Source organism: Trachymyrmex cornetzi, unplaced genomic scaffold (genome assembly GCF_001594075.2).
Source record: "Trachymyrmex cornetzi isolate Tcor2-1 unplaced genomic scaffold, Tcor1.1 scaffold406, whole genome shotgun sequence".
Taxonomy (NCBI): Eukaryota; Metazoa; Arthropoda; class Insecta; order Hymenoptera; family Formicidae; genus Trachymyrmex; species Trachymyrmex cornetzi.
In genome coordinates, this window is record NW_017298811.1 from 255591 (window position 1) to 272694 (window position 17104).

The following is a 17104-nucleotide window of genomic DNA, read 5'->3' on the forward strand; positions in this document are numbered from 1 at the left end:
CCCCAAAAAATCTGGTTGTGAATGTGACTGTAAAGGAAATTGTTCATCACGGATGTGTGATTGCATAAGAAAGAATAATGGGCCTTCTACAATAAGCCACAAGAATGTCAGAACGTCAGAAGTCTTAACCAGTCTTAACCAAATCGTTCAAGTTGGCTATTGGCCAACTTCACCGATTATGACTTAAGATCGTTTAGAACTTCTGATTTGCTGCTTATTGTAGAAGGACTATAACAAGTGTAACCTTGTTGTGTAAATGTGATGATAAAGCATGTCAAAATCAGGTAGATATATTAACAAGAAAGCAAGAAGAATCTTTAACTGTCTAGCTGGATCTTAAGTACGCTTCTATATAATTCTATGTGAATTTATATATTACCTACGTAGTCATTTAAACTACATATAGAATTAATTTTTCTGTCTAAATACCCAAACCAATTGAATTACAGTAGTAATATCATAAATTAAATTGCTTATAATGTGCAACATCAAGCTTCAAGGTTTCTATATGTTTTGAGACATTAATCTCAAGTTGCATTACTTTTATTTGTTCTTACAACTTGACAATCTCTATAAGATTATCAAAATTTTCATATCGCTATGTTTTTTGAGTTGCTAAAGAATTAAATTTCTCTTGTCATAATCATTATCTCATAATGAAGAATAATAATATAGAATATACTGATAATTATTATAATACTAGACGTACTTCCTATCCTTATTTAATGTGATCGTCGTATTCAACGTTGAACAAAGTTTGAATATTTGGATTTGGCGCCGACTAAATCACGTATGTATTACATTTATTTAATTTAAATTCTGAGTGTATATAAAATTGTAAATAACATTAGAATTAGGAATATCGATCAAAGAAAAAAACGCATATCAAAAATATTAAAAACTTTTATTCCATAAGATATGTTACAAAATCATTTTGTTTATCTAGTATCATAATGCTAATTAGTATATATAATATTTCTTTGCAAACGCGACATATCATAATCAAGAAAAAAATTTGATAATTTACAACAAATAAGAATATATATACATTTAAAAAATGTATTAACTGTTTTGTACAATATAATGCAGTTAATGTACAGTAATTAATCAAGCATCAGTCGTAATGTTTACTTGATAATTGAAACACAATACAATATATTACACGAAAAATACGAATCTACAGAAAAAAATGGATATATCAACAGAAACATAATTATGCGTAATCAATAGCTCTATTTTATTTGTTATAAATTGCATATTTATAATTTAAAATGTATTAAAAATTTACTTTCAGGCATCGTAACATTGAATTATTATATTGCATATCACATTTGTGAAATATATTACAACTTATAAATCCTCGTCTGTAACTTGTCCCATTTCCTTAAGATCGTCGGCAACACTGAATTCACAGTCTGTTGAACTGATAACCTGACTAATATCAACATTATGTGCGATCTCAATAAGCTTTAATCCTTCTCCTTTCACTACTTCAAATACTCCAAGCTCTGTGATAATTAAATCTACACATTGCTGACCTGTAAAGAACAAAAGTAATTACATAAAGTAACTAGAAATACAGAAATATTAAAAAATAATTACTTTTAAAATATATTAACCCTTTGGCCTACAACCACGAGTGAGACTCGTGGTAAGGAATTACAACATTAAATTATTTTCTTATTTTACATGTAGGCAAAATAAAAAAAATTGAAGTATCACCGGTTTTTACCTGTAACAGGCAAGGTGCAATTCTTCAAAATTTTTGGACTTCCGTCTCGAGCTGTATGCTCCATAGTTACCACTACCTTCGTGCTTGCCGCGGAAACAAGATCCATGGCACCACCCATGCCTTTTACCATCGTACCCGGTATCATCCAGTTAGCTAAATCTCCGTTCTCCGACACTTGCATGCCTCCAAGAATAGTCAGATCAATATGACCTCTGTGTGTGTAAAAATATATAATTATTAAACTTGTTTACTTTGAATATATCCTAATATTTGTTGTGAAAGGAACATGCTAATAATTAATCTATATAAATAATTATATACAAACCCTCGAATCATTCCAAAGCTTTCATCACTACTAAAGAAAGCAGCACCGGGCAAAACAGTTACAGTTTCCTTTCCAGCATTGATAAGATCCGCGTCGACGTCATCTTCATCCGGAACAGGACCCAACCCAAGAATACCATTTTCTGATTGTAATGTCACTTTCACGCCCTTCGGGATATAGTTACTAGCAAGCATAGGCATACCGATTCCCAAATTTGCTGCAAAAATTTCCGATTTAAATACAGAATTGATAAGAAAATTGATTATTTCATTCGAAATCTTTCAGAGTATCTATATCTTCAATTCAAGTATTTAACAAGTTTATATTTTAAACTTACCATACATTCCATCCTTAAATTCGAGGGCAGCGCGCCTGATAATCATATTCCTTGCTTTACTAGCCGGTGTCACTTTCTTAGGCTTTATGGTTTGTTTCGTCGAACGTTTCTGCAGAAAAAAAATTATATTCATAAAACATTTACATAAATTATATATAATTAAATATGCATAACGATTATTAATTAAAGTAAATAAGCGCCAACCTCAATCCGTTTTTCATAAGATGGCCCCTTCACAATTCTGTCTACAAAAATACCAGGTAAGTGAATGTGATCAGGATTTAATTGGCCAAGTTCCACAATTTCCTCCACTTCGACGATTGCTACTTTGGCCGCCTTACACATCACAGGATTGAAATTCCTCGCCGATTTCCGAAAAATTAGATTGCCGGCGGTGTCGGCTTTCCACGCCTTCACGAGCGCAAAGTCGCCAGTGATGGCGGTTTCCAAAACGTAATTTCGTCCATCAAATTGATTTACGTTCCTCGGCTCACCCGATATCTCGGCATTGCCGTTCTTGTCGTATTTTACAATGACATTGCCCTCTTGTACGATGGTACCAAAAGCTGTGGGAGTATAGAAAGCTGGAATGCCAGCACCACCTGCTCTTACACGTTCCGCCAAAGTGCCCTAAGTAAGTAATAATCGTTATTCGACTTGTAACAATTTACGAGATTTATAACGTACTTTTTCTTATTTTTAAAGCATTACCTGTGGTGTTAGTTCAACCTCCAATTGACCATTAAGATACTGCCTTTCAAATTCAGGATTTTCTCCCACATACGATGCAATCATCCTTTTAACCCTGTGATCCTTTAACAATATACCCAGTCCAAAGTCTTCTACCCCAGCATTATTCGAAACTAATGTTAGATCTTTTGAGCCCTTTTTTAATATAGCTGCTATTAAATTCTCTGGAATGCCACAGAGACCAAATCCACCAACCAAAAGTTTGGCTCCATCATGTACGTCAGACACAGCTTCCTCTATATTTTTGAAGATTTTACCATTTCCTACTGGTGTTTTCAGCTTTTCAACCTCCTGCTCCACTTCTGGGATATCAGCTTTGATGGAGAAATTAACTGTGCATACCTGTTAAATAAAATTTAAATTAGATCTGCCTAAAAAATATTTTAAAATGTGTACCTTCAAAAATTAAAGAATGCACTATACTAATAGTTGCAAAAATGAGAAATAAAATATACATTCAGAGATACGAAAGAGAGAGAGAGAGAGAGAGAGAGAGAGAGAGAGAGAGTATATAAAAATATTTTTTTAAATCAACGAACTACATTAAAATAACAAATCATTAAACAAATAGCAGTTTCTTAAAACAAGTAATTATACGCCAAAGATGTAATTGCATAATTTTTAAATTGATTTAAAATGTATATTGCAGACAGTTAATTATATTGCAATATCGCTATGGAAACAAATAGAGAGTTAAGATAACTTTTTCAGGCGTAGGTTATACGTACGTCTGATAACACAACGAGAGCTGTTTACGCACCCGTGATACTTTTATGGCACCCTGGGGGCCGCTGCTCCAACGCAGAAATACACCGCTGACCCCTCTCATTGCAAATGCCATGGTCACCGTATGTTAAACGCACAATTGTTATTCGTAAGACGTATATAAGTCCGTCGGAGGTTAACGCTATCTCGAGATTTAACGCTATCTGCTCTGATATTACTTCATCAATTCTTCCCGGAATGAATATCTTATTTGTCTTGATTGTGTATCCTCCGTTTTTTCGTTGTAATCAGTCTCGACGTACCGAAATACTGTCTCGCAACTCGCAACAATTGTTAAGGAACTTCGCGCCGCGGAAACCTGCGAAACCTAACCTCTCACCAACACTCACGCACGGAGATACGAACGGTGACTGGACAGAATGGAGCGCGCGTCGACATTTCAATTTAAAAGTATGCGATCAGGAACGTATTAATCTGTATTAAAGCTCAAGAAATTGGTACTACGACTCACATGATTGGGTCGGAAATCAGAGTATAAGGAAGAGGTACAAAGAAAGTTCAAGAAACAGTTTTAAGAGGAGGAGATTTCGAGTTTAAAGCTCATATTAGAACGCACTTATAACAGCTGATGTTAGCGTGCATTAGTATTTAATTTAAATTACATAATTATACTTAGAATTTCAAAAATAAAATTTCACAAATTACTAGTGTTATTATTGGCATTATTTCACAAATTACTAGTGTTATTATTGGCATTATTGTAAACAATATTAAGTATAAAATATTATTTTTTAAACAATATAAGTTAATTATTTTTATCTATCAAATTGTTTTTTATTAATAATTATAATTAGCCATGTTCTTCTCATTCTTTTTCTTTTTTAGGGCACGGAATTGTTCTAACACAGGCCTTATCGTGAAATACGACACTGATAGAAAACGTGTTTATCGTGTCTACGCCGTTTTGTAGCGAGGACATCAGCTTTCAAACGATTATGCAGATATTAGATATTGATGTAAAAGAGGAACGATTTGATAGCACAACAAATACATATATCTTATTTTTTTTACTTGCATTTCTTAATATAAGATCTCCACACGACTTTTCAAGAATTATTTTATCTGCAATGGACGACAATTAATTAATTTATTGTATAAAGATACACAAAAAAATATCGTGGATCAGCATTTGCAACATGAAAATAACTCCAAAAGGTGCTCTTATTTATCATATATTATGTTACATAATATATTTAATCATATGTTATATTTAATATGTATAAGAATTTATAAAATACAATATTACATGTTTTTAATAAATTGTTGAAATTCTTGCGTAATAATGCTAAAGAGAATTAGAGAGGTCCTCAGGTAGAACGCGAAGTCATAATTATATCATAGAACGTCATCATGACGTCATTTGATACCTAAAAATTGACTTATAAGTGACGAATGAGGTCATAATGATATCCTCATTTCTGTGTTTTACTTGGGTCTGTTTCTTATACGTGTTTTAACAAAAAACTGATTTCTCCAAGATACCTTCATTATAGCTTAGATAGCGAGCATCAACATTTACAATGGCGATATACATTCTATAAATAGCCATCAAGACGTTTGGTTTCATAATAAATATTTATTCGACATGTGAAATCAATGAAGATCATGCCTTTATTATAGAGTCTGTTTCTTATACGTGTTTTAACAAAAAACTGATTTCTCCAGATACCTTCGTCAGCTTAGATAGCGAGCATCAACATTTTTACAATGGCGATATACATTCTATAAATAGCCATCAAGACGTCGTTTGGTTTCATAATAAATATTTATTCGACATGTGAAATCAATGAAGATCATGCCTTTATTATAAAGATTTTATTTCTCGAAAATGAATATAATAATTTCTCGCACTCTTATGATCACATCGCGTGAACTTAAATATGTATTAAAATATATATTAATCCATTCTTATCACTATAACATCCGAATGCTTCTCAGGGAACATTAAAATATCTTATAAGATATCAAGATGTTCTACAATTCTTGAGAGACTTCTTATGAAATAATTGGAAAAACAAGTTTTACATCCTTGATTTTCAAACATTCTTTATCAAACTAAAGACATCTTCGAGATGTCTTCTAGACACGCCTGTTGCCTGGGTTGATACTAATGAATACTAATACGGCTCATGTTAGAATAATATTGTTGATATCGCGCGATACCAACGCAATGACGTCGTTTGATAATGTCAATCAGCATGTTTACGCTATCGTTCGAATAATTAATATTATAGTAGTCACTAACAGATATTTTCCGCGTTTTTTTTTATAGGGACATCGATATCGATTTGAACGAACAGAATTGTTTCGTTATTACAAGGAAATTAAGATCGGTGCTTTAATACAAAAGAAGAGAAAGAATTTACAATAATAAATACTTTTTTAATATAATTCTTTAAGACAATATCTTTAGAATAATATAAAAAATATTGTCATTAATTTTCTGCGCAATCTGTAAAGGATTACCTTTATTTCCAATTTGAGTTGTTACGCTCTTGCCATATGACACAGTGTATGATACGATTATTCGGAGTATATTATAGATTTTAGCCTACATCTTCGCCACGTATCTAGGATCGAATACGCCAATAGCTCGATTCGCATTTGAGGAACATTCGTAAATCAAATTATTCGTTGATTGCGTTCAGCAGAAAAAGCAGCTTTACAACTGTTGTAAAATTAATTCTTTAATTTTTGTATTAGTTTCTCACTGGATTTAAATGTATAAATCAATCATATTAAAAAATTTTACAAAAGCTGCTTTTTCTGCTGAACGCAGCGATTTTTTAAATAAAAATGTTCAGAGAGAAATGTAATCACGATTAACACTAAACGCGCGTCCACGTGTAGGCCTCTGGATTACGGTAACACGAGAATGAACGAACGTCATCTTCTTCAATCAGAAAAACACTTCGTTCACAGATAATTTCATCGCTTTATCATTCGACATTTGGGATTGTCATTACATCGCTGATCCTCACGTCATCGATGCCGGCCCGCTCTGGCATCCGTCACAGCGCCCCACAATTCGATCACAAAATCGTCAGTAAAACCGAAGTCCTCCAAGTCGGAGTTGTCTATCGCTTCGGCGAAGTCTATACTGTTGCATTTACCCTCGGCAAGTTCCCAGATTTGTGTCGCTGTAATAAATCAGATAACAATCGAATATCAATCTTAAAATAAAAAAGAAAGAGACTAAAAAATTCATCAATAAAACTAGAAAAGTCTTGTTGCCGCCGTGCTAATTGGAATTCTCGTATTTATATTGTTACACACACACGATTATCTGTATGCTAATATTTATATATTCCTTAGGAAGGCATAAAAGTCAACAAAAAATTAAAATGACTTTATTTTAATTCTCAATAAACAGTCAAATTTTCTAACCCAAAATCATCATTTTAATTTTCATGACGTTAAAGTCATTTTGATTTTCTCTTGACTTGGTGTGTTCCTTGAGTTGAACTTACCTAACTCTGTATCGGAAATGCCCATGAAGCTTTCCAAGATAGTGTTAATCTTCTCGACGCCTATCGCAGCGGCATCATCAATCTATGAAAATATTTACTTTAATTATCGCTCAATGTGCGCAACTGTCCATTCAACTGGGATGAAAAGCGGTATATCGAAATATATATATATATATATAATAATATAAATAAATATATAATCTCAAAGTGTGTGTGTGATATCTAGATAATTCAAACATCTCATAACATAGGAAACTAGCACTTGTTTTACTCATCATTTTTGAGGATTAATATTATCAGAGAAACGTCACTCCCGATAAAACTATTTATTTATCTCACGAGTTCACCACTTGAATCTGACATCGTTTCTATTTTACACACCTGCTCTACGAGTTGTGCGCTACCGTCAGCCTTGAATCTCAAAGTCTCCTTGCCGGATCCATAGCCAGGCTTTTTTCCTTTTTTGAGATCACCACGCGGTCCGATGCTACCAAAGCCGTTCTTTTGCGGCTCCACCAGCCTGAGTGTGAACGTCGAACCCTTCGGTATATCTTTCAGCATCTTCGCCACCTCAAAATGCCGCCTGCCGACAAGGCTGGTCGAGTCAATCCTCTCGAGATGATCGCCCACTTCGATCACCTTTATCCTGTCGATCACAGAACCCTCCTTTATACGTTTTATGAAAGCGTAGCCGGCACCGTTATCAGTGATCGTCAGGCCCAAAGCGTCATCCGTTTTCACCAACTCGATTTCTTTCGGTTGGCCTGCACCGAAAATGCATTAATTACTTTTTATCTGCTTCATGCAACCTATGCTTTCTAATTGCAGGAAAGTATAACAGTAACCTTTCTTATGTGCGAATATGAAGTCGCCCACACCGATTTGCCCGCCTAATAGCTCCGTCATGTCCACTTTGTGCGTGTTGAGCGTGCAAAAAAGGATCTGGAACGTCAAATTTTATTTTATTTTCAACATTTGAGCACTATAACTCACCTTTACTCCTTCACCATCTCCCAAATTTTACAAAGTCTTCTATTTAAGTTGTTCATCTTTATGTATATCAACCCTTTTTCATATTTGGGGTCTTTAAAGGCAACAACAATATTTTAATTATGAATTTTGGCAGATGAATTTAAATCCATAAAAAATAAGTAAAATATAATCCGACTTCTATGATGGTAAAAACTCGTTAAAACTTTGACTAGAATTTTTTCAGATTTTTATATAATCCAAAACAATAAAAAATTTGCTCTATTTCTCGAAGACCCTGATTGTTGACAGAAGAGTTTATGTTGCCAGTGAAAGATTAAATATATTTTTATTAAAAATGTCATCTTCGCTCTAGATTTAATACTATTCCTTCATGACTTAACGATTTAACCAACTTAATTTTGATGTCTGATTTAAATCTTACTGCAAACATTCCGTAAAATTTAAATTATATACATCCAGATTTATTTTCTTAATTTCCTTCAGCCATCATTGCGATACAGCGTGGTGCTACGATGGTTTATTTAGCTTAGAGATTGCGAGAGAAGCTAGATCCCTCACGTTTCAAGCGACCCATAACGAGTCGACGAGCGACCTGGTTACATCGCGACGACCGCGTTTATACGATGAATTACACGTGGCTCTCTCCTCTTTCTCTCTCGTCTAGTCGAGACATATCCGCCAGGTCGACGGGAGAGAGGCCACGGTCCGTGACCGGCGCTTCCTGCGTCCGGTGTCGTTTCTCCCTACGTGGGACGCTTTGCGTTGGAAACCAAGCCGTTGCCACTCCGAGCAGCTCCATTACCATTAAGTCTGACGGCACCGGCCCGCGTTGCCGATTTCTCCAAATGTAAAGGAGGACTCGCGTAATTTTGCCTACATTTCACAGCATTTCGTGGATTCTTACATATACTTTAACATCTTTAGAAAGTATTTAAAGTAAAGTTGTGTATTAAAGAAAGGAAAGAATATAGAGTCTATTATTTAGTGAATTGTTCCTAGTATAATTTCAAAGTAAATTTAAGAAATGCATGATATGAATGACCCAAATATGTATTACATACTTGGAGTTAAACATCTTAAGTACAGTTTTAAAATGTAAATCAATTACAAATCACAAACTAATCCCAAAGCGATTTTAGCATCTTAAAACGATACTTAATATCTTATTGCACAAGACTTACATTTATACTGTACCTATTATGTTTCAAGACTGAGACTATCTTGAAACAAGAACGAACTATAAATTTATACCAGCTTATAAGTTTCAACGCTAACAACCAATTCTATCTCCAAAGAAACAGCTCAACGAATTAACGATGTGGTTCAGTCCTTCGATATACTGATTTAACGAATCCTTTCTTCTCTCGATAAGAAAGTTTCAACTATTTCGCGGCTTTTATCGCAGTCTTCGCGCTCACCTCCTCCGCGGGCAGGTCATAACGTTCGGCAATTTTCTGGTACAGTTCCCGTACATTGCTGAAGTCCGATATCAGTCCCGTAGGACTGCCGTGGGCCAGTTGGCAGTGGAAGACCAGCGTCGACGGCCGCGGGTCCCGGGGTGGCAATCTCGTCTGTTCGTGTTGAAGAGGAGGAGCACCGTTCCCCGACTGGCTACCGGTACCGTTACCATTCGCGTCGTTGTCATGACCATTGTCACTGCCGGCCTGATGCTGATGATGCTGGTGGTTGTAATACTGCATACCATTTGCGGCCTTCTCCGTTACCGGCGATCTCGGCGTGGCCCGCGCCTTGAACAGCGGCATCCTCGAGTCTATGAAAATAAATTATTGTATAAAGGAAGGCCCCGTTATTCAGAATCCGGTGTGACGTGCTGGATTCTCATCGCAAAATTGAGTTATTATAACCGGCTAGTCGATAACTGAGAAATGTGCGACTCTGAGCCTCCCGCGATCCTTTCACGCTGCTATCTTGAGATGGAATCGACATGATCGCGACAATGATTTATGATACCACAATAGCTAGTCGCGTTTTAAGGATTTAAGTTCGTATAAAATACCTAGTTTGCCGAATGTTTATGGAGTACTGCAGATAATAGTGAGATTAAAAATAATATTTTTCTTTTGCTGAAGTTACTTTAATCTATATATATAATAAATTAATAATTTATTTCACAGAAAAATAAAGTTTCGCTGAAGTATTTAAAAGTTTAGCTAAATATAAATTTGAAAATAATTTGTTGGAGACCATCAAAATAATTATATATGTAGGACGTTTAAAACTTTTTGTAGCATTACTCATGTTTGAGTTACCTACATAATTATTTTGATGATCCAACAAAATTATTTTCAGATTAATTTCAGATTTGTATCTACCTAAATTTTTAGATACTTCAACGTTCTTTTCGTGCACGAATTTCTCAATTTCATTGAAGAAATCACAGTGAGAAATAAAAATTGCGAAGGTAAGAAGTTAACTTAGCAATCGTTACATCGTGCGACGTAATAATCTTAATAATTATCGGCTCAACAATCACTTCTGCGAATACATTCGATTCTTAGATGCACGGTATTGACATAAGATAAGAGAAATGAGAACCACGGGAGAGGTACACGGTAATTGCAATCTCGCGAAACCGCCGGCCACACGTTCAGGAGATAAAAGCATGTATCGACCACATGTTCCATTGCCAAGAGTATCCATTATATGCTCGTTTCTTCTGTATTATATGCTTATCTCGAACTTGGTACGCGAAATCACTCACGTGCGCGATGGTCATGCACGGAACAACGTGCGTATTAATTAAGTACGCGTCTCTCGGGCGCGACGTTTCGTTATCTACTCGGGAAACCGACGTCTTTCTCGCAAAGAAACCTCCAAACGTAAGAGGTTTCTAAACTGAGAACAAATTTAATCAATTTTAATAAATATTTAGTTGAATACTGCCAATTAAATATTTATTAAATATAAAGATATATTTATTTGTGATACAAGAAATATTAATTTGATTTAACAATCATTCTTTTTACTGAACAAGTATTTATTTACTGTAAGAAAATGTTTAGTTGACAGTATTGAACTAAATATTTATTAAAATTGATCATATTTTTTTCTCAGGGTACATAACATTTTTAAACAAAACCAAGCCTTCCTCGTCAGTTGCCTCGTTTTCGATTCATGCCACCCAGACAGTCTTCAAATTATAGTCTTCTTTCATACACGAACTAAATATTTATTAAAATTGATCATATTTTTTTCTCAGTGTACGTAACATTTTTAAACAAAACCAAGCCTTCCTCATCAGTTGCCTCGTTTTCGATTCATGCCACCCAGACAGTCTTCAAATTATAGTCTTCTTTCATACAGTACTCATTATTCGCCTGAATCATCCTCTTTCAGCGAGGAATTATATCGGTCATTGTATATGTATGTTTTTTTATGTATGTTTTTCTTCGCCTTCTTTGATAGAATGTCTGAGAATGTTCATTGAATATTCACATGCCACAGTTTTAAGTTTTATTTAATCGCACGAGATAACAACGTCGCGATCATAGATCGAAATCTGAGATTTAAATCACGAAGAGGATTCTGATATTTCGGATAATCAACTCTAACGTTTGTCACATCAAACAGAAAATGGTTTTATGTACAACGTATTTACTCTCTAAAACTTTTAAAATGAATTATCGCTCTGAAAAGTGAAATCTTGTTCTTAAAGATTGAAAATAATTGAGCCACTCCTTTTTAAGATTGATTTAATTTTTACTCCTTAGAGTGAGATTTCACTTTAAAAAATTTAGAAAGTACAAATTCCCGTCTTCTACTTATGTCGTTTTCATCAGTCCGTAATATTTCATCGCACGTGTTCTGAGTTATCGCAAAATCCACGGGACAGTGTCCGGCGTCACGCGAGTGCGTTGGAAAAACGTTGTTCTTGCCGATCCGTGTTACGCAATGAGGATAACAGCTCAGCAGGAAAATATATAGTAAAACTATAATCATGCGCTATACTCGCAAACTACCTACGTAACATATGTTATTCGCGCTATTCGCTTCAAATTTCAACCTAACGCAATTGTTATCCAGAGTATTTCAAACCTAATGCGTTTCTCTTCGGTTATAATAACAGCAAAGGTCAGAAATTCAAACCAGTTTGATTTCAATCAATCTGATAACTGCAGCGAATGTGCATATGAATTCTTCGTATTTCCCGATGATTATAAGGTGTATCTTTTTTTGCAAAAATTAAATTTCGCAGTGCATAATTTCTTAATAGTGCATAAAAAGATAATGAAAGTTATCTTTTTTCTAGAAGAGATTAGTTAAATAATTTTCAAGCTTTCTAATATTATGAGTTAATATTTCATTAAATATATTAGTATTCTCTAAATTTTTTGGAATGGAATCTGCTCTAAATAATGAAAATTGAGTCAGTCTTGAAAAAGAATGGTTTAATTTTTAATCTTTAAGGTCTTACGGTTCTACCGTAAGTTTCAGTGTTAACTTTAATTTTTAAGAATTAGGAAAAGATAAACAGTAAATTAAACTGAGGTTAAAGTTAATTTATTGGAACCGGACTAAAAATGAAATTTCACTCTTTAGAGTGAGATTCACTGCAAAAGTTTTAGAGAGTAGAATTACAGCAGATCATGACGGAGATTATGATGGAGTATCTCGTACGTTGTCAGTAATTTTATCTCATAATCCAGATGGTGTTAAAACTCAAACGATAACAGATCGTTCCTCGAAATATTCATGATGTACTTGTTTCCACAAATGGCTGCATTCAGCACAAAAAAAGCAGCTTTGCAATTATAAAATCCTTTAATATATAATTGATTCTTGTTCTGAATTCTCTCACTGAATTAAATGTATAAACCAATTATATTAAAAAATCTTGCAACAGTTATGCAAAGCTGCTTTTTCTGCTGACCGTAGCCAATGGCACAGGCGGATTTGGTTTACAGGTCGTTGGCATCGCGTCGCAACCTCTGATTGCAATTGCAATTGCAAGCCGCCGGCGTGGATTTCGTAAACGGCTATTCTGCTACGACAATGCGAATTGTTCACGAAGCGCAATATCGCCATTCCAATTGTCTCCGATTACGGTCAATTATCTCTGATGAATCCAAAAGGAGATTGTACCGCAAATTGCGATTGGGTTCATCATCAAGCTCGTTCGCCATTAATTGCTAGCATATGCCAGTATAACACAATAAAGAATTTAAAAAAATTCACGACCCAAATCCGGCTAGGAATAAAATATGAAACGAGCACACGCATTATATCAACATGAGAGATTTCCTTTCCTTTATTAAATTTTGTTTCGCTCTGCCGACTAATTAGCGGCATACGCCGATTTATATTTGCTTCGTAGACTACTGGCTCCAATGTTTTACCGTTTGACATTTATTCCACGGTGCGTTGGCACTGGAGAGCAACTCTCACCCGAGTCTGATTGTTCAACCGTCCGGGTCGAAATTTACTCGATAAAAGTTGCTTATCGCGTTTCCAATTAGCGCGTCTTGCAACACGACGCATTGAGAAAAATGTCTGATTAAAAATGAACGAATCAGAAAATTTTTATTGTATCAGTCAAAATTCCGCTTGTCGCAACTAGAATTGTAGTAATAGATTTAACGAAACATTCTAATTCTCATCCATTTTTTATTAGAATTCCAATTAATCCAACCAGACATTTTTCTCCACTGAAGGCTGACGCCGCAAATCGAGCGGCAAATAATTACACAACTGTGCATAATAATTTCCGACTCTTCGTTTTGTCATCGTCGCATTGCTATGAATGTGCCACGGGAGACAAACGAGGTAATATAACAGGTTTTGCGCGATATCGGAATGTTATACAGCGAAAGTAACAGCACTTCTCTTATTTATATACATATATTGTACATATATTTTTCTTTTAAATAAATCTTCTAAACACGGAGAAAAATCGTCATTTTTATAAGACTAGTAAAAATATGTTGACTATTTTTGCGAAACTCATGATAAACTTTACTCTTGCTTGAAAGTAAAAATACGGTCGGAAGTATAAAGTAAACAGTACAATTACAGTAAAATCATTCAAGTAATCATTACCTTTTAGTAAAGTAAATCATACTTTCAAGACTTTATACACCTGTATATTTTTTGTCGCACAGTAAAGTAAATTTTTCAGGCTAAGATAAAAAATACTCGTCGATGAAGTAAATATGTATTGAGATATTGATAATTTATAGATTTACTTAACAAAATGTAAAAGGTATATTATAGTACAGCTATAATGTACAACGATTGCTCATTTATCAGAAAAGTAAATTTTACATAAATTATGAACATCTGTCCCTATATATAAACCTGCCAATTACGTTAAATTGATTAATTCTAGCTCTCATATTACTTAACATTTTTCTCCGTGAGCGGCAGAAAACTTGTCGGCGGTTTTCGGGACACCCTATATTACAATGGTATACACGTCAATACCGTAACGTTACGAGCGAGTACACGCCGGCGAGTACAAATAACACGCAACGCCCGTCCGGAACCTGCAACCGAGAAGACCGGCCTCTCACCTCTTCCTCGCCGTGATCGGCGCGCACCTGCCCGTATCCGCGTCCGTATGAGCTTTTTTTTTCACGATGACGACGTAACGAAAGACGCAAGGACACTTTATTCGGCGATCACGTAGAGTGTCGCAGAGTACTGACGGAGCAGCAATCAACCGCGACGCGTTCGTCGTCGCAACTGGCTAGCCACCGGGACCCAAATACCCCTTTCTTTCTACTCGTCCGCCCGTTATCGTTTACCCGTTATCGCTCGCACGCTCGATCTCTATCGCGTCACAGGCGCGAATGAGATTCGCGATCCGCGTCGAACCGCGAATCCAAAGATCGACGATGATCAATCTCGATCATCACGCGGAGGGCGTGCGATGAAGAAAAGAAGAGTATATGTACTTCATCCAAAAAATATCCTGAAGATGTCTTTAGGATATTTATTTTCAGAGGACATAAACATACTATATACGTATTGGAGACTGAGGATTGCGAATTAGAAATTAAAATTCGACCAATCAGACCATTTTAGTTTTAATCCGTTTCGTTCTAATTGGCTGAATAATCTTTACTTCGCAATCTGCAACCTCCAATAAGTAGACACGGCTTTAAGGATGTTTTCTGGACGTCTTTAGGACGTCCTTTGGAGATCTCTGCTGTATAGCTGATAGAAATTCGTCACCAGAAAATCAAACCGTCAAAATTGGATTTTATATTCGTTTCCATCAATACAGGTTCAAGCTTGGTTCAATTTAATCGTCATCTTTTTCTAATTTTAAGAATTAGAAAAAAAATGAAAATTAAGTTGAATGGAGATTAAAGTTATTCCGTATTGATAAAAAGAACCATTAGCTTCTTCTATTACGTCGAATTTTACGAAAAGAATTCAGAGATCAAATTTGAATTTTTCACAATGATAATAGTCTATCATAATTCCAGAATTATGATAGACTATTAAAAAGATAGAATTAATATATCCATATTTTTTTTGTAATATTATTTTTAATATAGAGAGCTCGATTAATTTATACTGTTAATATATCAGTATCATCACTGCCGATCATTTATGACAATGATCACGGCCTAACAGTTCACTTATCAATTATAAATGGCTCATTCGTTTTATCAAAAGTATTGTTTTTAATTGAATCAAATTATTTCGGAGAGGATTCTATTCCAAAATTTTTAATTTCCAAGATCGAGACAAAAGGGAACGACCGATAACATTAATAAAAACATTCTATTGTCTATTTTTCAAAGACTAAAATGAGTATATGAATATCTATAGAATGTCTTTAGAATCAATTTTCCCGTTACGATCGTACTCATCAATAATTTATCTACCGTTTAAGAATAATTGGTTTCAAGAATAAGGTTTCTCTATTGAGTCTGAAATATATACCTTGAAGTTTTCCTTTTCACATATTTGTAGAGTTATTTCTGTGGTACATATCCAAAAAAATAAATATCCGCCGGAAACCCCCGGAAGTCCTCTCGAGGTAGACGACACGGTTCGAGTGAATTTCACCTGCGCGACGTGTCTTCTAATTCATTTAATACCAACGGCACTTCCTTCGGGTATGAGAGAACATTATGTAGCGGGAGAAAATCGCATGAGGCAGATTTCACGAGCTCGCGTGCCACCGTGAGCGGAAAGCAGCGGCGAGAGGACTGATCGTGCGGGGCCCCTTCTCGTGCCGGCCGATCCTCCTCAAAACCCCGTCAGGTATCTATCGCTGCGTCATAACGTTAACAATGAGGTGCGAACAGTGCACTGTTGGGAGCCGTTCTCTGCGAAATTTGTTTAAAAAAAAAAACGTTGAAAAAATACATGAATATTTTTTTGTCATTTTATCAATAAGATCCAGTTTCACAACTCACGGTTTAACTTTTAATCGAGGTTCAACTTGTTTCTCTTTCCAATTCTAGAGTTAGAAAGAGATAATGAATAAGCGAGTTGTGAAACTGGGTCTAAATCATTACGAAAGGAAATCGTTTTTTCACCATAAGATGCGTTCGTTTGTTTTGGGCTCAATTATAATTTTAATCTCGGTTTTAATTAACTATTTATCTTTTTCTAAATTCTTAACGTTATTATATATTATACGAAAAAAGGATAAGATTCTTAAAATTCGAAAAAGATAAGTTGAATAGAGATTAAAATTAATTTTACATTAGTGGTACCGGGCTTTAATAAGT

General features: G+C 34.9%; 2 protein-coding genes across 3 annotated transcripts; both read right to left on the reverse strand.

Annotated features, from left to right (window-relative positions):
- Positions 1 to 1293: 1293 nt before the first annotated feature.
- SCOT (Succinyl-CoA:3-ketoacid CoA transferase) lies at positions 1294 to 4293 on the reverse strand. Its single transcript, XM_018512424.1, has 7 exons — positions 3905 to 4293; positions 3106 to 3486; positions 2599 to 3024; positions 2395 to 2503; positions 2058 to 2274; positions 1733 to 1944; positions 1294 to 1538 (listed from the first exon to the last, which is right to left on the reverse strand). Exons 1-7 carry the CDS (start codon positions 3983 to 3985, stop codon positions 1351 to 1353), a joined length of 1614 nt encoding a protein of 537 aa, XP_018367926.1. The 5' UTR covers positions 3986 to 4293; the 3' UTR covers positions 1294 to 1350.
- A 2441-nt stretch (positions 4294 to 6734) lies between these two features.
- Positions 6735 to 16560, reverse strand: kermit (PDZ domain-containing protein GIPC-like protein kermit). 2 transcript variants are annotated; one of them, XM_018512426.1, is made up of 6 exons: positions 16308 to 16560; positions 9812 to 10164; positions 8246 to 8342; positions 7782 to 8164; positions 7401 to 7482; positions 6735 to 7070 (listed from the first exon to the last, which is right to left on the reverse strand). In XM_018512426.1, exons 2-6 carry the CDS (start codon positions 10154 to 10156, stop codon positions 6913 to 6915), a joined length of 1065 nt encoding a protein of 354 aa, XP_018367928.1. In that variant the 5' UTR covers positions 10157 to 10164; positions 16308 to 16560; the 3' UTR covers positions 6735 to 6912. The 2 variants fall into 2 exon arrangements, with proteins under 2 accessions (XP_018367928.1, XP_018367927.1); XM_018512425.1 differs by lacking the exon at positions 16308 to 16560 and adding an exon at positions 14924 to 15083.
- Between the last annotated feature and the right edge of the window lie 544 nt (positions 16561 to 17104).

Excerpts from the sequence above, each read along its gene's own strand:
- kermit (XM_018512426.1), bottom strand. The coding sequence starts at position 10,156 with ATGCCGCTGTTCAAGGCGCGGGCCACGCCGAGATCGCCGGTAACGGAG. Across the intron at positions 8,165-8,245 it reads CATATTCGCACATAAGAAAG|GCCAACCGAAAGAAATCGAG; the intron begins GTTACTGTTATA and ends TTTTCGGTGCAG. Across the intron at positions 7,483-7,781 it reads GCGCACAACTCGTAGAGCAG|ATTGATGATGCCGCTGCGAT; the intron begins GTGTGTAAAATA and ends ATATTTTCATAG.
- SCOT (XM_018512424.1), bottom strand. The coding sequence starts at position 3,985 with ATGGCATTTGCAATGAGAGGGGTCAGCGGTGTATTTCTGCGTTGGAGC. Across the intron at positions 2,504-2,598 it reads CTTATGAAAAACGGATTGAG|AAACGTTCGACGAAACAAAC; the intron begins GTTGGCGCTTAT and ends TTTTTTCTGCAG. Across the intron at positions 1,539-1,732 it reads TTGCACCTTGCCTGTTACAG|GTCAGCAATGTGTAGATTTA; the intron begins GTAAAAACCGGT and ends TGTTCTTTACAG.